The 26,291-nt window shown below is 39.2% G+C and overlaps 1 protein-coding gene across 2 annotated transcripts in view; it reads right to left on the bottom strand.

Moving 5' to 3' along the window:
- The window catches only part of ash1l (ash1 (absent, small, or homeotic)-like (Drosophila)), a 374,764-nt gene that overhangs the window by 155,579 nt on the left and 192,894 nt on the right, over positions 1–26,291 (bottom strand). Inside the window, exon 4 of one of the 2 annotated variants that reach the window (XM_059980070.1) lies at positions 16,833–16,937. The exons of the other annotated variant lie outside the window; for it this stretch is intronic. Coding sequence (XP_059836053.1) covers positions 16,833–16,937 — 105 coding nt within the window. The remainder of the gene's footprint in view (positions 1–16,832; positions 16,938–26,291) is intronic. 2 annotated transcript variants of the gene reach the window in all.

Genomic DNA, 26,291 nt, shown 5'->3' with positions numbered 1-26,291 from the left:
GTCAGAGCAGGAGGGGTGGTGTTACTAGTCAGGGAAGATGTCACAGCAGTGCTCAGTCAGGACAGTCTGCAGAACTCGTCTCGTGAGGCTTTACAGGTGGAACCAAGGATTAAGAAAAGTATGACCACATTAATGGACTATATCAAGTATGCCCAATAGTCTGTGAGAATTAAAGAAGCAAATCTATAGAGAGATTGCAGACTGCTGCAATAAACATAAGGCTGTTATTGTAAGTGATTTAAATTTCTCCATATTGACTGGGCTTCCCATATTGTAAAAGGATTAGATGGGATAGTTTGTCAAATGTGTTTAGGGAAGTCTCCTTCATCAATATTTAGAGGTCCCAATGAGAGAGAGCATGGTACTTGATCTTCTATTAGGTAATGTGACAGTACAGGTGACACAGCTTGTGAAGGAGAACATTTTGCATCTAGTGATCATAATGCTATTAGTTTCAATGTAAATATAGAAAAGAATAGGTTTGTTCATGGGTTGAAATTCAAAATTGCAGAAAGGTCAATTTTGACAGTTATCAGAAAGGATCTGAGAAGTGTGGACTGGGATGGGCTGTTTTCTGACTAAGGTGTACTTGGTAAGTTGAAGGCTTTAGAAAATGAAACTTTGAGAGTATAGAGCTTGTATGTGACTATCAGAATAAAAGGTAAAGATAGCATGTTTAGGGAACCTTGGTTTTCAATACATATTGAGGCTGGTTAAAAGAAAAAAAAGGAGTGCAGCAGGTATAAACAGATAGGAACAAATGAGGTACCTATGGAGTACAAGAAACGCAAGAGATTTTGGTAAGCATTTAGATAATCTATTAGACAAGATTTTTGCTATTATTTTATAATCAGTGTTTAATAAAGAAATAGGTCTATATGATGCTGGTTTTAAAAGGTCTCTGTCTTTTTTTGGCAATACTATTAAAATAGCTGTTGAAAAAGATTCTGGAAGTTTATGCGTTCTTTCCGCCTGATATATTAACTCCATAAAAGGAGGAATTAATAAATCTTTAAACTTTTTATAAAATTCAGGTGGAAAACCATCTTCTCCTGGAGATTTATTACTTTGAAGTGATCCCAAAGCTTCTTCAACTTCTTTCAATGTAAAAGACATACCTAATCCCTTCTGTTCTTCTGTATTTAATTTTGGAAGAGTTATTTGTGATAAAAATTCTTCTATCTTAACATCATCATTCTTTGATTCTGATTTATACAACTCAGAATAAAAATTCTTAAAAGCCTCATTAATTTCTAGAGGTTTATAAGTAATTTCATTCACTTTTGTTCGAATTGCATTTATTGTTTTAGAAATCTGATCTGTTTTTAACTGCCATGCAAGAACTTTATGTGATCTTTCACCTAATTCATAATATCTCTGTTTAGTTCTCATAATTGCTTTTTCTGTTTGATATGTCTGGAGTGTATTATATTTTAACTTCTTATTAATAAATGCTTACCAAAATTAGTGCATATGGATCAAACAGGATTTATCAAAAATAGACAATCGGCAGATAATGTAACTCGGTTATTTAGTATAATCCATTTAGCACAAAAGAGGGAGGAAATGAGTGTGGCGGTTGCTTTAGATGCAGAGAAAGCATTTGATAGATTGGAATGGGATTTTTTATTTAAGGTATTGGAAAAATATGGATTAGGAACATCATTTATAAAATGGATTAAAACCTTAAATACTAATCCCAAAGCTAAAGTAGTGACAAATGGTCAAATTTCAACATCATTTCAGTTAACAAGATCAACTCGGCAAGGTTGCCCACTATCACCTGCTTTGTTTGTGTTGGCAATAGAACCACTAGCTGAATTAATCAGAATGGACCCAGATATTAAGGGTTTCAGAGTTAATCAGGAAGAATACAAGATTAACTTATTTGCTGATGATGTTCTAATTTATTTAACAGATCCATTACATTCACTACGCAAATTATCTTATAGACTAGAAGAATATGGGAAAATATCGGGTTATAAAATAAATTGGGATAAAAGTGAAATTTTACCTCTTACTAAAGGAGATTATAATCAATGTCGATTAATAACTCAATTTAGATGGCCAGCAAATGGTATAAAATATTTAGGTATAAGAGTTGATAATGATATAAAAAACTTATACAAATTAAATTACTTACCACTTTTGAAAAAAATTCAGGAAGATCTTGAAAAATGGATGGCATTACCAATAACATTAGTAGGTAGAGTAAATACTATAAAAATGAATATATTCCCTAGATTACAATATTTATTTCAATCATTACCAATACAATTACCCCAGAAGTTTTTTCAAGAGTTAAACAAATATGTGAGGAAATTCCTCTGGAAAGGTAAGATGTCAAGAATATCGTTGGAAAAATTGACATGGAAATTTGATCTAGGAGGATTACAACTTCCAAATTTTAAGAATTATTATAAAGCAAATCAACTTAGATTTATTGCATCTTTTTTCGAGAAAGATAAACCGGCATGGATTAGAATAGAATTAGATAAAATAGGAGAAAATGTACCAGAAGATTTTATATACAAATGGGAATCTAAATGGATACGGGAAAAGAAAGAATCTCCTATATTAAAACATTTGATTGATTTATGGAATAAGATAAATGTTGATGATGAGATAAAAAAATCTTTATTAGCAAAGAGATCTTTAATTCAAAATAGACTTATTCCTTTCACAATGGACAACCAACTTTTATATAATTGGATTCAAAATGGGATTAGATATATAGGGAATTGTTTTGAAGGAGGTATATTAATGTCATTTGAACAATTAAAGAATAAATATAAAATATCAAACAACACTTTATTTTGTTACTTTCAATTAAGGGCTTATTTAAGAGAAAAATTAGGTCAAACAATGTTATTGCCGAAATCTAATGAAATAGAAATTTTAATTCAAAAAGGAAATATCAAAAAATTTATATCTTGCATGTATAATTTGATTCAAAGACAGGTAATTAAGCAAGGAGTCCATAAGTCAAGACAAAAATGGGAAAGTGATTTGAATATCAAAATTGAAGAAACAAATTGGTCAAGACTATGTCTTGACAGTATGACAAATACAATAAATGTTCGGTTAAGATTAGTGCAGTATAATTTTCTACATCAATTATATATTACACCACAAAAAATAAAAAAATTTAATCCAAATTTATCGGATCAGTGTTTCCGATGTAACCAGGAAACTGGTACTTTTTTTACATTCGACATGGTCTTGCTCTAAAATTCAACCTTTTTGGACAAATTTAAGACTTTTACTGGAACAAATTACAGGAACACAATTTCCTCATAATCCAATATTATTTTTACTAGGTGATATTGAAGGGATAAAACCGAAACTCAAACTAAATAAGTATCAGAAAGAATTTATAAAAATTGCACTGGCAGTAGCCAAAAAAGCTATTGCAGTTACTTGGAAATCGGATACACATTTAAGTATAGATTCTTGGAAGAAAGAAATCTATGGTTGTATTCCATTAGAAAAAATTACTTATAATTTAAGAGATAAATATGAAACATTTTTGAAAATTTGGAGCCCTTATTTACAAAAGACAGGATTAAATATATAGATGCTTTGAAGATGAAACAATTGGTTATTAGGGGAAAGAAATAAATATACATATTAAAATTATTACGAATTCCATGGAGCATGTGGAGATCTTCCAACCACCAGGCATTCTCTCTTTCTTTCTTTCTTTCTTTTTTTTTCTATAGGGCAGTTAGGGGGGAGGGGTTAAGGGGAGGGGGTATGGGTTATATACATTGTTTTTTCATACTTTGTAATCATTTAAAAACGCAATAAAAAATTATTTAAAAAAAAAAGAAACGCAAGAGAACACTTAATAATCAGTAGAGCTGAAAGAAGGCATGAGGCTGTCCTAACAGACAAGGTAAAGGAGAATCCTAAAGGATTCTACAGGTAAGTTAAAAGCAAAAGGATTGCAAGGGACAAAACTGGTCCTCTGGAAAATAAGAATGTTAATCTATATGTAGCATCATAAGAGAATCTTAAATTGATTTTTTAAAAATCTGTATTTACATGGCAGAAGTGAGGCAAAGCAGCAGTGAGGTCGTGGACTCTATACAGATTACAGAGGAATTGTTGTTTGCTGTTTTGAGACAAACTAGGGTGGATAAATCTGCAGGGCCTGATGAGGTGTTCCCTCGAACCCTGTAAAAATTGCAGGAATCCTAGCAGCGATATTTAAGTCAACCTTAGCAACTGGTGAGGTACTGGATGATTAGAGGGTAGCCAATATTGTTCTGTTGCTTAAGAAAGGCTCTAGAAATAAAGCAGGAATTATAGGCCAGTGAGCCTGACATCAGTAGTAGGAAAGTTTGAGGAATGTATTCTAAGGGACTGGATATACGAGTAACTTGGTAGACAGGGCCTGATTAGGCATAGTCAACATGGCTTTGTGCATGGTAGGTCGTGTAAAACCAAGTTCATAGAGTTTTCTGAGTAAGTTACCAGGAAAGTTGATGAAGGCAAGGCAGAGGATGTTGTCTACATGAACTTCAGTAAGGCATCTGACAAGGTCCCATATGGGAGGCTGGTCAAGAAGGTTTAATCTCTTGGCATTCAAAGTGAGTTTGTAAATTGGATTAGACATTGGCTTTGCCGCAGAAGCCAAAGAATAATTGTAGATGATAACATGCACAAAATGCTGGTGGAACACAGCAGCCAGGCAGCATCTATAGGGAGAAGCGCTGTCGACGTTTCGGGCTGAGACCCTTCGTCAGGGTATTGTAGATGATTGTCTCTCTGACCGGAGGTCTGTGACTAGTGGAGTATTGCAGGAATCGGTGCTTTCCTGGGTTTGTTGCTGTTGTTTATCATTGATATCAATGACCTAGATTGGGGCTGCAGTGGACAATTGGAACACTATCAGAGCATGCAGAGGGACCTGGACCAGCTGGAAAAATGGACTGAAAAATAGCAGATGAAATTTAACGTAGACAAAGTCGAGGTGTTGTACATCGATAGGACCAACCAGAGTAGGTTTTACATGGTGAACTGGGGAGTGCGGTAGAACAAAGAGATCTGAGAATACAGGTCCATAATTCATTGAAAGTGGTGTCATAGGTAGATAGGTCTGTAAAAAATGCTTTTTGCACATCGGCCGTGAGAAATCAAAATATAGGAGATGGAATGTTACGTTGAAGTTGTACAAGACGTTGGTGAGGCCTAATTTGGAAAATTATATGCACTTTTGGTCACCTACCTAAGGAAAGATGCAAATAAGGTTGAAAGAGTATAGAGAAAATTTACACAGATGTTGCCACTACTGGAAGACCTGAATTAAAAGGAAAGCTTGAATATGTTAAGACTTCATTTCTTCTAATGTAGAAGATTGAGAGGTGATTTGTTAGAGATATACAAATTTATGAGAGGTTTAGATAGGGTAAAGGCAAGCAGGCTTTTCGCACTGTGGTTAGATGGGATTGCAAATAAAAGTCATAATTTAAGGATGTAAGGTGTAAACTTTAAGGGAAACTTTTTCACTTAGAGGATCATGAGAGAGTGGAATAACTTGCCAATGAGTGGTGCAAGCATGCACGATTTCAACGTTTAAGAGAAGTTTGGATAGATACATGGATTGCAGGGGTATGGAAGGCTACCACTCGATAGAAGTAGGCAACTTAAATAGACTAGCTGGGCTGAAGGGCCATTTCTGTGCTTTTCTATGACTATTACTCTAACACTTGTGTCAGTATACCAATGCAACCAAAAACATTTATCTTCATGTAAAATTCCCATTTCTACTGTCAACACAAATCCCTACCTATTTCACAAACATGGGCCTAAGATTTTATCAGGTCTCTCTTTCACAGCCATTAGCCTTTGATTCTTGTTGGGATATCTTAAGCAACAGAGAAAATGCTGGGGGTTCTCAGCAAGTCAGGCAGCATTGGTGGAGGGGATGAAGAGCCTTCATCACGAATGGAAAGGAAGGGGACAGAAGCGAGAATGACCACAGGATTGGAGACCAGCAGAGATCACAGAGGAGGAGCAGTGACAGTGTCTCACTTGAGTTCCTGTGAAGAGAAGATTTAAACTTCTTCAGGGCAGACATGCCTTGCAGAGACTTTGCAATGGAGCATCAAATCATAAACACAATTCTGGCCTCTGCCCCCTTCCTTTCCAGTCCTGATGAAGGGTCTTGGCCCTCCTTCCCTCCTTAGATGTTGTCTGACTTGCTGAGTTCCTCCAGCATTTTGTGTACGTTGTTTAAAATTTCCAACACCTGCAGAATATCTTGTGGTTATGGGATATATTCCCCAAATAGGTGGGACTGGTTTCAGGTACTCCCCTCCCCCACAAACCCCAGTTCTACATCATGTGGGAATTCTGAAAGTGACTGCAACAGGCTTTGCCATTACGGGCTTCATGGTGGGATCAATGGAGGGGCACAGAAGCTCTCCAACATAGCCACTAAAACAGCATGCAGACAAGTTCCTGTTATCCTGAGCGACGTCCAATTAGCACTGGCCCTTGGATGTGACCGACATGGAGAGACACTCAAGAGTTTGTAGCTGAAAGAATGTTTACTGCACAGATGGCACCTCGGTAATGAAATGCACTTAAAACATTATCATCAACAAATTACCATTATGAAGCTGCCATTACTATAATCACAGGTTTATGCTGACTTATTTCAGGCAGTGTTCCAGGTACAATCAGCCTGTCCTGATTAAGTACAAATTTGCTCAAATTCTTTCTTAAATGTGTTTTCAATGCTTGAACAGCAGTAATGAAAATCACCGAGCAGTGCTGTAGGTACACAATATCGATCAGTACTGACCCTTTGTTTTCGCCTGAAATGGAAACTTTCTTTACCTTTTACACCACATTAGTTATAAATGAAAACACTTAGTGTGTAACAAGGCTGGAATTCCGGCAGCCAGTTCTAGTGATGTCACAAACTGCACAGGCAAACATCAGCAAAGTTCAGGGAATCACCATCCAGACCATGCTCTCTTCTCTCCGTTGCCATTGGGCAGGAGATACAAGAGTCTAAGGTGCCACATCACCAGGTTCAATAACAGTTATTATCCTTCAACCACCAGGCTCATGATGGAGATAACTTCACTCACCTCAACACTGAATCAATTCTACAACCTATGGACTTATTTTGAAGAACTCTGCAACTCATGATCTCAGTATTATTTCTTTCTTCCTTTATTGATTGTTTTGTTTTTGTGTTTGTACAGTTATCCACCTTTGCACATTGATTATTTGTCAGTCTGTGTTTGTGTGGCTTTTCATTGATTCTACTGTATTTCTTTGTTCTACTGTAAATGTCTGCAAGAAAATGTATTTCAGGGTAGTATATGGTGACATATAACTACTTTGAACTTTAGACTTGTGGCATGACATTTACTAATCTTTACTTTGTGTTGTCCATTTATTTGCTGATCTTTATTTAAGATCTTAATTTTGATGAGCCAGCTGGGCACATGAAAGCAATGGTTGATGGTGGTCAGAGGGAGATCAGGCATTGAAGCATGTGATTTTTCCCAAACTAGTGGTGAGTGAGATGGGTTGCCAATGTGAAAACAAGGGTTCAAGTCTCACTTTGGCAGTTCAAATTATTTAATTAAATACATCTGGAATAAAAAGCTGCTCTCAGCATCGATGACCAGAGAGCCACAGGCTATTCAACCCATCAATACATTGTGGCCATCAAGCCCCCATTTACATTAACCCTACAGTAAGCTCATTTATTATTCACTGGAGTTCATTAAAATGAGGGGGTGGGGAGTCTTTTTGAAACCAATTTTGAATATTGAAAGGTAGAGTGGATGTGGAGAGGATGTTTCCTATAGTAGGAACGCCTAGAACCAGAGGGCACAGCCTCAGAATAGAGGACATCTCTTTGAAACGGAGTTTCTTTACCCAAAGGTGGCAAACCTGTAGAATTCATTGCTGTTGACGATCAAGTCACTGGGTATGCATACATAGGTTCTTTATTAGTAAGGGCATCAAAGATTATGGGAAGAAGAAAGTAGAATGAGTCTGAGGGGGATAGTAAACCAGCCATGATAGAATGATGGAGCAGACTCAATGGGCTGAATGGCTTAATTCTGCTCTTATGTCTTACAGTCTACCTGGATTCTACTATTCACTCACACACTAAGGGCAACTTACAGTGGCCAATTAACCTTAAGCTATCAACATGTTGTTTGAAAAATTAAGCACATTTGGCTCATTAATGCTCTTCGAGAAAGGAAATATGCCATCTTACCTGATGTGAATTCTGACCTCCAGTAATATGCTCAACCCTTAATTACTTTGTAAAATGGTGCCCTAAGCCACACTACTCAGGGAAGGGCAGTAAATGCTAGTGATGCCTGCTTTCTGTTACGGAATACCAACTGCTTTTTTTTTTATTTGTAGGGTTGCCTTCCCCCAGTATTAAACCAAGATACAATTTAAGAGATTGTGGATAAGACTCAGAGGCTGGTGGCAGCTTCCTTCATTCCTGGTGAACTATGATACTATTTGGATTAAGTTAGATTAGCTTCATTTGTCACATGCACATTGGAATATCGAAAACCTACAGTGAAATGCATTCTTTGTGTCAATGACATACACAGTCTGCGGTGCCAAGAATGCCCACAACTTGCCCACACCCAGAAGAAACCTATGCAGTCATGGGGAAAACAAACTCTTTAGACAGTAGTGGGAATCAAACCCTGATCAGTAATCGCAGACACAGTAATGCATTGCACTAACCACTACGCTGCCATGCCATTATAGTTACAAAACTTGTTTGCACCCTATTTTTTTTAAAAACAGAAAACATTATGGTGTAGGACCGAGTGTTGCTTTGTAACAGTCAATAGTAACCGAAGTAGGATGAACTGTTTGAGGATCAGCACAGAGCATTCCTGGAGTTCTTTAAAATTTTCACCCCTCTTATAGAAAAGATGTACTGGCTTAGGAGGTAATGCAGAGAAGATTTTATAGAAACATATAAAATGATGAAAGGGATAAATAAGATAGAGACAGGAGAGTAGTTTCCAACTGGTAAGTGAAACTAGAACTAGGGGGCCTGAACCTGGTGGTGTGAGTCCTGAGCCATCTGTACCTTTCTGATGGCGGCAGTGAGAAGAGAGCATGGCCAAATCCAATCTCAAGATTTGGGGGAATAGATTTAAGATGAAGATTCGGAGAAACTGCTTTTCCCAAAAAGTAGTGAATCTGTGGAATTTTCTGCCTAGACAAGCAGTAGAGTCTAGCTCACTAAATATATTTAAGAATCATTTAGAAAGATTTTTTCATAGCAGCGTAATTGAGGATTACTAAGTGGAACGAGTCTATAGCCAGATCAGTCATGATCTTACTGAACGCATAGCAGGCTTGATCTAAACCAATTAATTATTCATTCCTATGTGTGGAGTGGCCAGGAGTTAGGTATTTGTAACCCAAGGAGAACTTGTACACAAGTACACCTGTTTGGAAAAGGTAGCCTGATTCAAAATTGTTTAATGTCATTTCCAGTTGACAAGTTGCATCACGGCTTGCTATGGAAACACCTTTGCCCTTGAATAGAAAATCCTACAAAAAAAGTAGTGGATATGACCCAGTCCATCAAGAGTAATGCCTTATCCGCAAATTAAGTGTATCTACATGAAGGAAAGCAGCATCCATTATCAAGGACCCCCACCATCCAGACCATGCTCTCTTCTCACTGCTGCCATCAGGAAGGTACAGATGCCTCAGGACTCATACCACCAGGTTCAGGAACAGTTATTACCCCTCAACCATCAGGCTCTTGAAACAGAGGAGATATCTTCACTCACCCCAACACTGAACCGTTCCTACAACCTGTGGACTCACTTTCAAGGACTCTTCATCTCATGTTCTCAATATTGATTGCTTATTTATTTATTTCCTTTATTTCTTTGGTATTTGTGGTTTGTCATCCTTTGCACATTGGTTATTGTCCGTCCTGTTGAGTTCAGTCTTTCATTTATTCTATTGTTTTTCTTGGGATTTACTGCTGCAAGAAAATGAACCTCAGAGTGTATTTGGTGACATGAATGTACTTTGAACTTTAAATGCAGAAGTATAAAGGAGAACAAGATTATTGTTACTCCAGATCCAATGCAGTAATGCAGTGCAAAAAAAAACACAATAAGGAACACAATAAATATAAATGAGAAAGCTTTATATACATATAAGCTGTCTTATTTATATTTATTGTGTGTGTGTGTGTGTGTAAGTAATATAGATATATATATATATATTTTGATTGAATGCATGCCCATATAGTGATGCTCGGTGCAGGAGTGTCTGTACATAAGGTGAATTAACAGGAAATGATAAATTAGTGGTGGTTGGGGGTGTGGAGGGTTGGGTTAGTGGGTGGAAGTGTTGATCAGCCTTACTGTTTGGGAAAAGTAAACTGTTCTTGAATATGGTGGTCCTGGCATAGATGTTGAACTAGGCCATCTCACACAAACTGGATGGTGAACTTTGGCTGTCTGCTTTGCACTGGTCAGCCTTACATGCCAGGGAGCCAGAGCATTAAAAGGTCACATTCACAGAAGGGCACCTGATTCTCAATGGAAAGAAACACCCAAACGGGATTTACGGGCAAGCTCAATTTCACTATTACAGTTTGAAAATTTACATCACCATGAATACACTGAGGAAAGGCTGCACTTGATTAGTTTCCTTTTCAAAAGGGATTGACAAGGATCTGATTTGTAGAAGGACTCATCTTAATGAAGTAGAAGAGGAACAAGAGAATGATTTTTTTCCATTGCTCTGATTGCAGCCGCTCACCAGAAAAATTAGCATTTCCCAATCATGCAGTCAGCCAACCACAAATAATAAAAGAACTGGTTCAATGGACAACTGAGTCATTCAGATCCAGTCAGTGTTTTGTTGTGTTAGTAGAACAAATGATTAATTAGTGCAGGGGAGGGGGGGGGGGGTCAGGGAGGCCACATGTAATGTCAGAGGGCTTGTGGGATCATACTTCAGGAAACTCAAAAGGAGTTTGTAGCTTTTACTTACAGAGAGAGCTCTAAACAGTTATTATCAGCTTGTGATGTGCTGGGTCACAGAAGAGTGAAGGATGTCACTGATAGTCATCAAGAAAGTGGGTAACTCCAAATGTTGAGAGCAGTCTCAGTAAAACCTTTTCAATGCTGCTTCTGTTATCTGAAATAGGTAGGTGATAATACAGCAAAAACTGCACTATAAGGCAACAGGATGAGGGGAGTTCCTCAGGCTTATGGTATGAAGCACAGAAGGAACGCCATAGTAGCGTAGCGGTTAGTGTGATATTACTACAGCTTCAGAGTTCAATTCTGGCGGTCACTAAGAAAGTTTGTATGTTCTTTCCACGTGCGTGTGGGTTGCCTCTGGGTCCTCCCACCGATCAAGGATGTAATGGTTACTATGTTAATTGGTTATTGTAAATTGTCCTGTGATTAGGCTAGGGGCGGTAGGTTGCTGGGTGGTGCAGCTTGTTGGTTCAGAAGGGCCTGTGTACATATCTCTTAAATAAGATAAAGCAGTGGCAGAGAGTGCAGTGGGGAGTAAGAGATAACCAGTCAGAAGTAATGATTCTACATGTTACTGCCAGATCACTCAGCAGAAATCACAGATGCCTGAGGCGGGACCATTCCAAACAACAAAGTCCAGATAAAGTAACCATGGATACTACACTTGACCGAATCAGCACCAAATGCAGGGGGCAGCAGGTTGATCAGTACCTAATCTGTCGCTGGGAATGAGATTCTCTTTCTGAAACCAGATGGTTAATAGAGACACCATGATTTATACATTCAGAAAAGCTTTAGAATTTTTAAACATAACTTTTATGGCTGCATAACAAACATGACAGAGCAGCACTGTATGCAATTCAGGTCACTAAATGGAAACTGGGTGATCCCTTGAAAAAAGTTTCTAACAGACCTGGTACCAATACTCCTTTCTGCTGCTTGCCACAACAGACCCTCACAGTGCCTGGGCACACATCTATTAGCTCCGCACATTCACTCTCTGCTCAGGGCAAGCAGTACAATGCTGCTCAAACAGACAAGAAAGTGGATTAGTGGAAAACTCACTTCAAAACTGTTCATTAGCTAGATGGATGAGAAAATGATTAAGTACAATTCACATTAGCTAGGAGCAGAAATAGGCTATTCGGCCCATCAAGTCTGCTCTGACAATCATGCCCGATTTATTTTTCCTCTCAACCCCATTCTTCTGCCTTCTCCATATAACCTTTGAGACCGTTACTAATCAAGAACCTATTAACTTCTACTTTCAATATATCCAATGACTTGGCTGTCTGTAGTAAATTTCATAGGTTCACCACCCTATTGCGAAAGAAATTCTTCTTCATCTCTGTTCTAAAGGGATGTCCTTCTATTCTGAAGCTGTGCCCCCGGTCCTAAACTCTTTCAATCTCCCAATATTGGAAACATCTTCTCCATGTTCACTTTACCTATGCTTTTCAATATTCAGTTTCTTCATTTTTTTTGTTATTTATTTTTATTGAAGTTCATCATCAAACATTTCTATAAGATGTATTTCAGATATTGTACATATATATGATATATTCATATTTGCCACAAATCTCTACATAATATTTATCTGAGGTATACACTTATAGAAAAGAGAGGAAAGAAAGAACAAGCGAAAGGAGAAAACTATGTACAAGTAGGGAGTTATCTTTTTTGACAATATGTTCATTGATTTGTGAGAATAAAATCAGGCCTATGAGGTGTTATGTAGTTAAACCATTTATCCCGGTATGAATCAAATTGTTCCAACTTATGATTAACAGCTGCTGTTATCTTCTCCATTTTGTAAATGTCCACTGTAACTTCCATCCATGCATTTAAAGTTGGGCTCTCCTGTGATAGCCATTTCCTAGTAATTTTCTTTTTACCAGCCTCCAACAGTATATTCATTAAATATTTATCTCTTTTTACCATTCTTGAGGTATATATCCAAAATATATGGTCTTACTTTCTAAGGTTATTTCATATTTAAAGATGTCTTGTAGAGCACTGTGTATCCCACTCCAAAAGTCTTTGATAAATGGGCATTCCCAGAAAATATGGAAATATGATAATGATTTCCACAATTTCTCCAGCAAACAGTGAAGTTACTATCATAATGGGATTTCTGAGAGAGTGTAATAAAATATCTTATCAACTTTTTCCATCCAAACTCCCTCCATTTCTGTGAACTGGTACACTTCCATTGAAACCTCCATATTATTGTCCATTCTTCCTCAGATATAATTATCCCTCCTTCCTTCTCCCATTTTGTTTTAATGTATGAATTCGAATGTGTTTTAAGATTTGACAAACACTTATACACGCTTGAAATGATTCTACCGTTATCTGAATTATATGCTTTTCTAAATAATTCTATCAAACATGTACTTGCCTCGGTTACATTTTTAACCATCCTATAAACATATTGTTGCATCTGTAAATACCAATAAAAGTCTTGTTTTTCTAATAAGTGTTTCTCTTTAAGCATTTCAAAACTGAACAGTGTTCCTTCTTTCATTATATTGCAAAGAACTGTTATTCCTTTAGCTGCCCAGTCCTTAAATCTAGCATCTAGTTTATTCTACGTAAAATCCAAGTCATACACACACCAGTTAAAGAATTGAAATATCTTCCACTTGTTTATATTCTTTTCTAATAGTTTTCCATATTTTATGAGTCCATTTCACCCATGGAATATTCAGTTTCAATGGGATTCCCCCCTCATTCTTCTAAACTTTGGCAAGTACAGGCCCTAGGCCATCAAATGTCCTCACACATTAACCCTTTCATTCCTGGGATTATTCTCATAAACCTTCTCAAGACCTTCTCCAATGCTAAAATATCCTTTCTTAGATATGGGGCCCAAAACTGCTCACAATAATCCAAGTGTAGTCTGACAAACACCTTACAAAGCCTAAAAGTGAGGTTCTGAGTGAACTGATGTTTGCATTGTCCCACTAGAGACTGTAAGACTCTAATAAAAGGAATATGGGATGATGTGTTGCAACTTTACATAACGTAGATTACACCACCTGTGGCGCATTACATACAGTTCTAAGTACCACATCATAGAAAGGGTCTGATTATGCAGGAGAGTTCACCAGAATTTGGACCACTTTAATGATGGGGAGAAAGTAGACAACCTACACTTATCATGTACATGAGGAGTGACCTGGCTTATTTATTTAGAGATACAGTGTGGAACAGGCCCTTTGAGCTGCACAACCAATTTAACACTCGCCTAATCTCAGGAAAATTTACCTATTAACTGCCTCGTCTATGGGACTGTGGGAGGAAACTAGAGCACCTGGAGGAAACACACGCACTCACAGGGAGAACATACCAACTTTCTTACAGTGGACATCAGAATTCAACTCTGAACTCTGACGCCCAAGCGGTAATAGCATGATGCTAATTGCTATGTTACTATGGTGCCCTATCCTGAAGCTACTGTGGCACTGAGTACTTACAAAAACAAGAGGACATTGGTTTGTGAGGCAAAGAAGCTTTAAAAGGGATATCTTGAACTTGGTGCTAGATGTGTTGGAAGGTATGTTATACTTGGACAATCTTTTGAATAGGCAAGGTACAGTAAGATATGGAATTAAAGTGGGCAAATAGCATTAGTGCAGATGAGTAAAAAGATCAGCTTGGACTTGGGCTGAAAGACAATTTCTGTATGATTCAACTCATATGGCTCTATTTCAAAAAGTGACTGGTGATAAAAGGTGCCATCATTGTTTAATAACAAAAAACTGTTTCCAACAGATTTTGTGGAATGGTAACTACACACAGCAACGATGAAGGACTGGGCTGGGTTGAGAAGACTTACCTTCTGCCCCAACTACAAATCAACACCCAATAATTCTCTCTGCTCTTGCACTTGACCAGACTGATTTCCATTTATATTGTACACTCAGTGTCCATTTCATTAGGTTTAGAATGGAACCCTGTGTGGTATATTGCTGCTGTAGCCCATCCACTTCAAGGTTCGACATGTTGTGTAGTCAGAGATGCTCTTCTGCACACCATTGTTGTAACCACTGCTCCCACTAAGTTGCACAGATGCACAGCTGTGCAGTAACTGAAATGCTCTCGTTCCCAGTGTTTGTTGTGGCGCCACTATTCATTCTAAATATCATAGTATGCATATTACAAAAAAAAAACACATTTAAAGTGCTGCTCAGTTTTCAGGCAATGCAAAATTTCCTGCTCAGACCAATGGCTGGTCAGCTGTAAAAAAAAACTTAAAGGGAACACTGGTTGCGATGCATGGTTATTTGGATTACTCTCACCTACCTGACATCTTGAATCAGTCTGGCCATTATCCTCTGAACTCTCTCATTACCAAGGTGTTTTCACCCACAGACCAGCCACTCACTGGATAGTTTTTATTTTTCTCACTATTCTCTGTAAACTCGAGAGACCGTGGTGCATGAAAATCCCAGGAGATTAGCAGTTTCTGAGATATGCAAACCACCTCATCTGGCACCAACAATCATTCCACAGAAAGTCACTCAGATCACATTCTTCCCCCATTCTGATATTTGGTCTCAACAACTGAACTTCTTGACTATATCTGAATGCTTTTATGCATTAAGTTGCTGCCACATGATTGGCTAATTAGGTATTTATATTAATGAGATGTACAGGTGTACCTAATAAAGTGGCCACTGAGTGCAAGTTTCACATTAACTTTGCAATTTAATTTAAGCCATTCAATGAGATTGCTGATGCATCTCCTCTACCATTCCTCAAATTGCTTCTTTACATCCTAAAGTCTGCAGATCTCAGCTTTTAATATATTGACAAATCCCAACCTTCACTAAATGTAGAGAACATCCAGGTAGGTAACTCAGGTAGATATGGTACTGAAGGAGTCTGGCATGCTGGCCTTCATTGTTGGGGCATTGAGTACTAAGAGTTGGGAAGTTATGTTGCAGTTATATAACACTTGCAGCATGGTGTACAGTTTCAGAACTCCAATTATAGGAAGAAAGAATGCATAAGAGATTTACGAGGATGTTGCCTGGACCTGGAAGCCTGACTTACAAGGAGAGATAGCATAGGCTTGAACTTTATTCCCTGAAATATAGGAGATTGAGGGATGACCTGAAAGAGGTATATCAGATTACAGGGGGCAAAGACAGGGTGAAAACACAGAATCTGCCCCCCCCCCCCCCACCAGTTGGTGCATTTTCCGAATGAAATGTCAGTCAAGGCAGGCACATTAGTAATATTTAAAAGGTATCTATCTAGGTAAGTATGTGGATATAAAAAGGTTTAGACGACAATGGGTCAAATGCAGATAGATGAGATCAGTTCACTGGGCAGCATCATCAGCACGGATGAGTTGGGCTGTTAGACTGTATGAATGCTTCAGAACCACGATCCTGTTCCTCCTCAGTTGGCAATGGCCAACTGCTCTATTGTTCTAAAATGTACAGTCACTAACAGTCTTTCTGCTCTTACCACGTTAATCCATGGCAGAACCTTGCATTTGGATAAGATGGCCTTTTGTTAGCCTAAACTTTTATGAACACAATTAAATAATCCCAATCTCTTTTCAGATGGTAACTACTGTTAAAGGGAGTCAGGTTCTATTTATTTATTTATTTATTTTTAAAGGGGTTAAGGAACACAGAACATAGAGCAGTACAGAAGAGTACACTTTAACCCTTTAACCTAACTCTTCCCTTCACATTGCCCTCCAGTTTTCTCTCATCCATGCGTCTATCTAAGAAGAGCTCAAATAAGGAAGGAAAACAAAAGATGAATTTGAGAATTTACCGGGTAAAGTTGCACTTTCTGACGGAGCCCTCCTCCTGCTGGGACTGCAACAAGCACTGTCCTGATGCCTCTGTGATGCATATTTGTCCTGTGCTGATTGCATGCCTGTAATTGTTTTAAACAGAGTGAATTGAAGACAATTCAGGAGACCAAGCACACCAGCACCAATATGACTGATTAAAAACTTACCACTATTTGAAACAAAGTTAACATGTGCAGCTGGATGGTATTTAAATGATTAAAGTAAGAGCAATGAGGAGTTGAGGCCAGTACAGATCTGCCATGATCATACGGAATGGCAGGACAGGCTTCCAGGTCATGGCGGCCCTCTCTTACTCCTACTTCCTTGTGTTCTTATGTTCAGTGCCATCTCCCACATACAGGTTTCATGGTCCAACCACCTCTGTAGGCTAACAATTCAGTGCAGTACTGAGGGAGTACTGCATTTATCAGACCATAAGACATAGGAGCAGAAATAGGCCATTTGGTCCATCAAGGCTGCTCCGCCATTTAATCACTGCTGATTTATTATCCATCTCAACCTCATTCTCCCTCCTTCACCCCAAAACTTTTGACAATCTCCAACAACACGGGCTCCACTGCTGTCTGTGCCGATGAATTCCGTAGATTCACCTTTCTCTGGCTAGAGGTTCCTCCTCAGCTCTGTTCTAAAGGGTGTCCTTCTAATCTGTACTCACTGGTCCTAACCCCACCACTATAGGAAACATACCTCCCACATTCACTCTTCTTATATATCTGATGGTTCAAAGAGAAGGCCCCGTGCACAAAGAGGGCAGGGAATCAATGCTTTCCCCCATCATCTCTGCTATTTGTGGGATATAGACTTTGCTACATGAGAATTACTGCACTTCAAAATGCTGTATGAGCCAAATTTCAAAGGTTGCACTAATCTTAAAAAAAAGTCAGAAGAAATTCAGACGCTGGAAATCTTAAAAACAGAGAAAGCTGGAAACATTCATCAGGCCAGGCAGCATCAGCGAAAAAGTGAAACAGAAATGCTTCCAGCTTTGATGAAGTGCTTTCAAACTGAAATGTTAACTGTTTTCCAGTTCACAGATGTTGCCAGACTTGCAAGGTGTTTTAAATATTTCCTGCTACAATAACTCTTAAAATTTTTTAATAATTTCCTGATTCCAAGTGAGTTTCAGAGGAAGACACATCCCAGACCACCGTTTTCACTCTCACTTCACTATATAATTGACCCTCATTCAAGTGGCAACTCATCACTTTTACAGGCAGAACTCATAATCTGCTGCTTCTGCTGGTATACTCATTAATAAATATCATTGAAAGATTTCCAATTATTTAATTTACATTTGGATTAAGGTTAGCTTAATTTGTCAAAGGCACATCAAAATATTTCACTGCAACTTACTAACCCTAGCTATATCTCTTTCTAGGAGGAAACTGGAGCACCTGGAGGAAACCCATGCAGTCACATGGAGAACATATAAACTCCTTCCAGTCAGTGGAGTAGTAGGAAACAAACCCTGATATTACAGCTGTAAAGAGTTGGGCTAATTGCCAGTACAGGATGGAACACACACACACACACACACACACACACACAGTTAACCAGGCCAACAGTAAATTGGGGTAGCTGCTTACTTGGGATAACTCTTACAGAACAAAATAGCCTGGATTCCTGTCATTTATTTGGGACACTATGGCTCTTAATTGGGACAGAAGAGTTTCTAACTAACGTCAGTTGCGTGAACTTGTGTGGCCATTAGACACTACACTGTGCTTAGAGTGATGTTTTTAAATAGCACCAGTTCTGTGAGTTTATGTTCAAATAGCAGTGATTTTTGTCACTGAAAGTTGGCAGGAAGTAAGCAGTAAAACAATCCAGAACAGTTTTGCTCACTCCAGTTTCAAGCATTCAGGCTTGGACATGTCAGAAATGGCCAACAGTGAAAATGAAACGATTTTACTACTTCAACAACTTAGGCACTATGAAGAATTAGAAGATTTTGACAATCATTTTGAATGTTACAATGAAAATGAAGATTTGGAGGATGCCTTCGTCAAAAGCATTGCATAAAGGTACTCCATTATCTGCACCAGGTATCTGTGTTGATTTTGTTCATTTACAGTCAATCAAAAGAACACAGCAACATTTACAAGATGATTTCCTAAGTTAACAAATATTAAGAACCAATTCACTTTTAATGCTATAAAGCTATTGGTTGCGTTCTAATTTGCTCTGTATTTCATTTAAATACATAATTGTTACTCAAATAAACATAGTTTGTCTTTTTTATACCTTTCTAACTATCTCCATAAAACTTTGGTTAATCGTGGCAGCTACTTAATTGTACTGCTCCCAATTAACTGGAATCACAATCATCGTACACCTAAATATAAACTTTAGACACACACACACACACACAGATGTAGGAGGAACTCAGCAGGAAGGGGAACACCTATGGAGGGAAATTAACAGTCGATGTTTGAGTCCCTTGATCTGGACTCAGATATCATCTGACCCGCTGAGAAACTTCAGCATCTTGTGTGCATCTTGGATTCAGCAGCTGCAGACTGTGCCTCACCCTGTCACCCTCTTTCATTCTTCAATAGCAATTATTAATCTGTCAACCAAGTGGCCTCTGGAACTGGGACTTGAGATGCAATCAGGAGCAGAAATTATAGCCAACCTGGACTTCGTCTTATTTTGCTTTTCTGTGGCTTCTGTTAGGGCCACAAGTCGAAAGTGAAAAAAGTTGTATCACCCTACAATTTAATTAGAAGTGCAAAAGCTGATTCATGCCCAATTCTTGTTGTTTCCTGCTCAAGGGACTGCAGTCAAGTCTACATCCTGAGGAGACACCAGACTGCATAGAGGAAGAGATATTTTAAGAGAAATGAGCAGGGACAGTTGGCACTTCTTGTGTGCCACAGATCCCAAGGAGACATTGGATTGCACATATTTAGGCACTTGGCAAGGACCAATAAAAAGCTATGTTGAAGTGGAGCTGCCACTAGGTGAGTGGGCCAGTGTTGGAACAAGGAAGTTAAGGCTTTGGCTTATGAAGGCTTCAGTGAAGGGAGGCATAGGCAGTAGTAGATTTTTTTTCATTATTCTTTCTTATTGCACATTTGGAGCAGTGGGGATGCCAGACAGGATACTGGAATGCTCCTCTTGTGGGATGTAGGAACACAGGGAGACCGCCAGTGTCCTGACGACTATACCTGCAAGAAATGCATCCAACTGCAGCTTCTAACAGACCATGTTAAGGAGTTAGAGCTGGAACTGAACGAAGTCCAGCCACTCAGGAGGGCGGGGGGGGGGGGGGGGGTTGATAGACAGGACACAGAAGGAAGTTGTTACACTCAAGCTGCAGGACAGGGTAAGGGGATAAGCAGCCAGTGCAGAATACCCCTGTGGTTGTTCCCCTTAAAAGCTTTGGTACACAGAAGTCCCAACTGGAGACAGTATGATAGATCTTCTATTAGGGAATGAGACTGGGCAGGTGACAGAAGTTTGTGTACCACAGTGCCATGAGTTTCAAAGTAAATATGCAAAAAGATATGCCTGCTGTGCTGGTTCAGATTCTAAATTGGAGAAAGGCCGATTTTGATGTTATCAGAAATTATCTTGGAAGTGTGGACTGGGGCAGGTTGTTTTCTGGCAAATGTGTACTTGATAATTGTGAAGACTTCAAAAGTGAAATTTTGGGAGTACACAGTTTGTATGTTCCTGTCAGAAAACAAGGCAAGGATAGCAGATTTAGGGAAACTTGGTTTTCAGGAGATTGAGGCCTTGGTTAAGAAAATTGAGGAGGTGCATAGCAGGTATAGGCAGGCAGGAATAAATGAGATACTTGAGGAATATAGGAAATGCAAGAGAACACTTAAGATGGAAATCTGAAGATCTCAAAGAAGACACGAGGTTGCTCCAGCAGACAAGGTGGAGAAGAATCCCAAGGACTTCTACAGAAATATTTAGAGCTAAAGGTTAGCAAGTGACAAAACTGGTCCTCTGGAAGATCAGAGTGATAATCTATGCGTGCAGCTGAAAGAAATGGGTGAGATCTTAAATGGATTTTTCACATCAATATTTACTCATGAGATAGACACAGAGCCTATAGATGTGAGGCAATGTAGCAACAAGGTCATGGACCTTACACAGGGCTGGAGAAGGGAAAGTCTAATAGGAAAGGACAGAAGGCCATGGAAGAAAGAAAAGTGAAGAGGAGCACCAGAGGGAGGCAATGTTCCAGCCCTGTATCTCTTTCACCAATCAACTTACCAGCTCTTTACTTCACCCACCCCTCTTGGTTTCACCCATCATCTGTTGTTTCTTCATTTCCCCCCTTCCCCGCATCTTTTAAATCTACTCATATTTTTTCCTCTAGTCCTACAGAAGGCTCTCCACCCCATACGTCAATTGCACTCTGTTCCAAAGATGCTGCCTGACCTGCTGAGTTTTCCAGCATTTTGTGTGTGTTGCTTGGATTTCCAGCATCTGTAGATTTTTTCTTGTTTGTGACTGGTATTTAATAACTCTGTGCTGTACATGATTCTTAATCTTTAATAGTAAATTTATAATCAAATGCTATTTAAAGTACTGTAAGTAAACTGCAATACAGCAAATAAAATTCAGGGCATACACACAAAATGGTGTTGGAACTCAACAGGTCAGACAGCACAAATGGAGTGGAATGAACAGTCAACGTTTCAGGCTAAGGCAATTCATTAGGACTGGAAAGCAAGGGAGCAGAAGCCATTAAAAGAAGGTGGGAAGAGGGAAAGGAGTACAAGATTGTGGGTAATAAGCGAGACCAAGTAAGGGGGAGATGGGTGGGAAAGAGGAGGATGAAGTAAGAAACTGGGAGGTGACAGATGGAAGAGGTAAAGTGCTGAAAGATAAAGTCTAATTGGGGAGGATAGTGGACCATGGAAAGATAGGGAAAGGTGGAGGGGAAGCAGAAGGAGGTGATGGACAGGTGAGGAGAAGAAAAAGGTTGAGAGGGTAACCAAAATAAGAGAGGAGGGATGGAGAAAAATTAATGAAATTTAGAGAAATCTATGTACAGATTTGCCGATTGGAGGCTACCCAGACAGAATATGAGATGTTGCTCTTCCAGCTTGAGTTTGGCCTTATTGTGATAATATAGGAGGCCATGAATAGATGTGTCAGAATGGAAATGGGAGGTTGAATTGAAATTGAGGAAACTCAGGGAGAATCTGCTTTTTTTTATGGCGGACAGAGCAAACATGCGTGACAAAGTGGTCCCCCAATCTATGTTGCATCTCACCAATGTAGATGAGGCTGCACCAGGAGCACCAGATCTAATGGATGAACCCTGACAAACTCACAAGTGAAGAATCACCTCACCTGGAAGGTCTTTTTAGGGCCCTGAATGGTGGTGAGGGAGGAGGTGAAGGGGCAGGTGTAGCAGTTGTTGTGCTTGTAGGATAAGAGCCAGAAGGGAAATCAGTGGAGAGGGATAAGTGGACAAGGGAGTCACATAGAGACTGAGCTCTCTGAAAACCTGAGAATAGGGTAGGAAAATATGTGCTGAATATGGAGGTTCATGGTGACGCTCTGCGACTTCCACCATCTTCAAGTAATTTCTCCTCCCCCTCCTTCACTTTTATCACTCCTCATTCTGATTACCATCTCTTCTCCTCACTTGCCCATCACCTCATTTTGGTTCCCCTCCTCCTTCTTCTTGGTTAGTCCACTGTCCTCTCCCATAGATTCCTCCTTCAACTCTTCACATCTTCCATCTTCTCCCTCTCAGATTCTTACTTCATCCTATCTCTCTCCCACATGCACCCATCTTCCCCCTCATCTTATTCAAAGTTCAAACTGAATTTTATTATCAAAGTACATATATGTCACCATATACAACCCTGAGATTCATTTTTCTGTGAGCATACTCAACAAATATATAGAATAGTAATTATAACAGGATCAATGAAAGGTTAACCAGAGTACATAAGACAAAAAACTGTACAAATGCAAATATAAATAAATAGCAATAAATAAAGAGAACATGAGATGGAGTCCTTGAAGGTGAGTTCACTGGCCGTGGGAGTATTTCAATGATGGAGCAAGTGAGCTGAGTGTAGTTATATACTTTAGTTCAAAAGCCTGATGCGTGAGGGATAGTAATTGCTCTTGAACCCGGTGGTGCGAGCCCTGAGGCTCTTGTACCTTCTACCTGATGGAAGCTGCAAGAAGAGAGCATGACCTGGATAGTGGGGATTCCTGATGATGGATGCTGCTTTCCTAAGACAGTGTTTCATGTAGACGTGCTCAGTGGTGGGGAGGGCTTCACTCATAATGTGCTGGGCTGAATCTGCTTTTTGTAGGATTTTCCATTCAAAGGCATTGGTGTTTCCATACCAGGCTGTGATGCAGCCAGTTAGTATACTGTCCAGAACGCATCTATAGAAATCTGTCAAAGTTTTAGAAGCCCTATTGTATCCCATTTTGCTTGATTTAACTTTATAAGAGGCGATAGCATTTGAGCCCTGTCACAGCTGTCGAGCATCCCCCGTTGATTCAAGTCCAGAATTTACACTTTGTGCATGAAATGGTTTTCCACAGATCATACCTGCATCTCCAACTTTCTTGGTTTTCAGACTTGAATGCCTCTGATCTGGCCCTCAGTAGATTTTGGATCTCATGGTTCATCCAGGGCTACTGACTGGGGAAGCCTGAGAATGATTTAGTGGGGACACACTCGTCTGCAGCTGTTTTAATGAAGTCCATTACAATGGTGTATTCATTTAGATCTCTTGTGCAGAAAGAGTTATGCAGTGATAATGCAGAAAGATTGAAGTTAATAACTCATCAAGGTGATTGGTAAGTTCGTGGCCTAAGGTAGAAGGAGATGAGTTATTATCATCAAACTTTCTGCATAATCACTCAAAGAGTTCAACTGCATGTGCATGTAACGAGAGCTGAATAACTCATCTCCTTCTACCCTACTGTGGACACTTTCTGGAGGCCCAAGGTCCGTATGCTCCACGACAGCTGCACTAAGTGTGTAGTGTGGACTAAGTGTGGAGGGGACTATGTTGAAAAATAAATGTGCTGGGTTGTCTAAAACTGACTCCCTCTACCTTAGGCCATGACCTTATCAATCACCCATCGTACATCCATGGAAGTTGCAGTAAGGCAAGGATTAGATTGCTAGAACATTTGATGAACTAGGAGATTTGTAGTCTACTGAGGGCTAGATCTGTGGCATACAAGACCAGTGATCCAAAACAATACAAGTAGTCCAGGTATGACCTACAAGAAAGCTATTTTAAGGGTGAGAAAATAATTCTGATTGAGATTAGAGATAGAATAAGATATACGTCAGCTCTAGCAGGGTTTGTAGGCCATAATATCATGAATGGCTGTGATGCTTCACTCCCAGATGAGCTCAGTGTCTTTTATGCAAGTTTTGAAAGGGAAAATAAAGCTACACCTGTGCAAACACCTACAGAATCTGGTGACCCTGTGATCTCTGTCTTGGAGGATGATGTCAGAACATCTTTCAAGTGGGTGAACCCTTGCAAGCCATCAGGCCCAGATGGTGTACCTATTAAGGCTCTTTAAACCTGTGCTGACCAACTGGCAGGAATATTCAAAGATATCTTCAACCTCTCACTGCTGCAATCGGAGGTTTTCATCTGCTTTAAAAGGGTGACAGTCATATCAGTGCCCAAGAGAAACAGGGTGAGCTGAGGAACAGCAGTTAAATGTAATACATAATCTAGCAGAGAGAAAAAAAATAATAAATAATTTTTTAAAATTAAAAAAAAATAATAAACTAGTAAATCAATTACATATATTGAATAGATTAAAAATGTGTAAAAGCAGAAATATTGTATATTTTTAAAAAGAAAGGTAGTGTTCAAAGATTCAATGTCCATTTAGGAATTGGATGGCAGAGGGGAAGGAGCTGTTCCTGAATTCCCGAGTGTGTGCCTTCGGGTTTCTGCACCTCCTACCCGATGGTAACAGTGAGAAAGCACTTGCCTAAGGACTTGAACACTCGCAGTTAGCCTATCGCCACAATAGATTCTACAGTGAATACAATCTCCGCTCAGCCTTGGATCACCTGAACAATACCTACCATCAGGCTGCTGTTTACTGACTACAGCTCAACATTCAACATAATCATAGCCTCAGTTCTAATCAACAACTCCAAAATCTGGGCCTCTGTACCTTCCTCTGCAACTAGATCCTTGACTTTCTCACCGGGAGACCACAGTATCTGCAGATCAGTAATAACATCTCCTCCTTCCTTACAATTAACACTGGTGCACCTCAAATGTGCTTAATCCACTGCTCTACTCTACACCCACGACTGTGTAGCTAGGCACAGTCAAACACCATATATAAATTTGCTGACAACACAACTATAGTTTGCAGAATTTCAGATGGTGATGAGGAGGCAGACAGGAGCGAGATAGATATGCTGATTGTGTGGTATCACAGCAACAACCTTGCACTCAATGTAAGGAAGACCAAGGAACTGATTGTAGACTTCAGCAAGGGGCAGTTGAGAGAACACACACCACCAGTCCTCATCGAGGGATAAGAAGTGGAAAGGGTGAGCAGTTTCAAGTTCCTGGGTGTCAACATCTTTGAGCATCTATTCTGAGCCCAACATATTGACACAATTATAAAGAAGGCGCAACAGAGGTAATATTTCATTAGGGGTTTGAGGAGAATTAGTACGTCACCAAAGACACTTGCAAGATGTACCAAGAACATTCCAGCTAGTTGCGTCATTGCCTGGCATGGAGGGGCCACTGCGCAGGATCAGAAAAAGTTGCAGAAAGTTGTTAACTCAGCTAGATCAATCATGGGCACTAGCCTCCCCAGCATCCAGGTCATCTTCAACAGGCGTTGCCTCAAAAATGCAGAATTAATTGTTAAGGACCACCATCACCCAAAACAGGCCCTCTTCTCATTGCTACCATCAAGGAAGTGGTACAGGAGCCTGAAGACACGCACTCAACATTTCAGGACTGGTTTCTTCCCCTTCACCACAAGTTTTCAGAATGGACAATGAACCATGCACACTACCTCAATATTTTTCTTTCCTCTCCTTTTGCACCACTTATTTTTCTTTTTATATATAATAACATTTTATAGCTATTTCATTACGTATTGCAATGTACTGATGCAGTAAATCAACAAATTTCATGACACAAGCCAGAGATATTAAACTTGATTCTGATTTTGGAGTGCAGATGGCCCAAGCAAGAAAGGTCTTTGAAGAGCCTTTTGCACAAGAGGATATTAGAGCCACTTCAAGAATTTAAATGGAAGGATGTAAAACACACAGACCAACTAAGAGAAATTATTTTACTAACTTTTTAGTATCAGTTATTAGTATGTGGTTTGTATTGACTTTTAACAGCTATATTGTGAATGGTGATGATGTTGTAAGTAAGGAATTTAAATGTAGTTTACCAAAT

The sequence above is a fragment of the Hypanus sabinus genome, chromosome 9 (assembly GCF_030144855.1).
Source record: "Hypanus sabinus isolate sHypSab1 chromosome 9, sHypSab1.hap1, whole genome shotgun sequence".
Classification (NCBI taxonomy): Eukaryota; Metazoa; Chordata; class Chondrichthyes; order Myliobatiformes; family Dasyatidae; genus Hypanus; species Hypanus sabinus.
The sequence above is the reverse complement of the archived record's forward strand: the minus strand, read 5'-3'. Positions and strand labels throughout refer to the sequence as shown.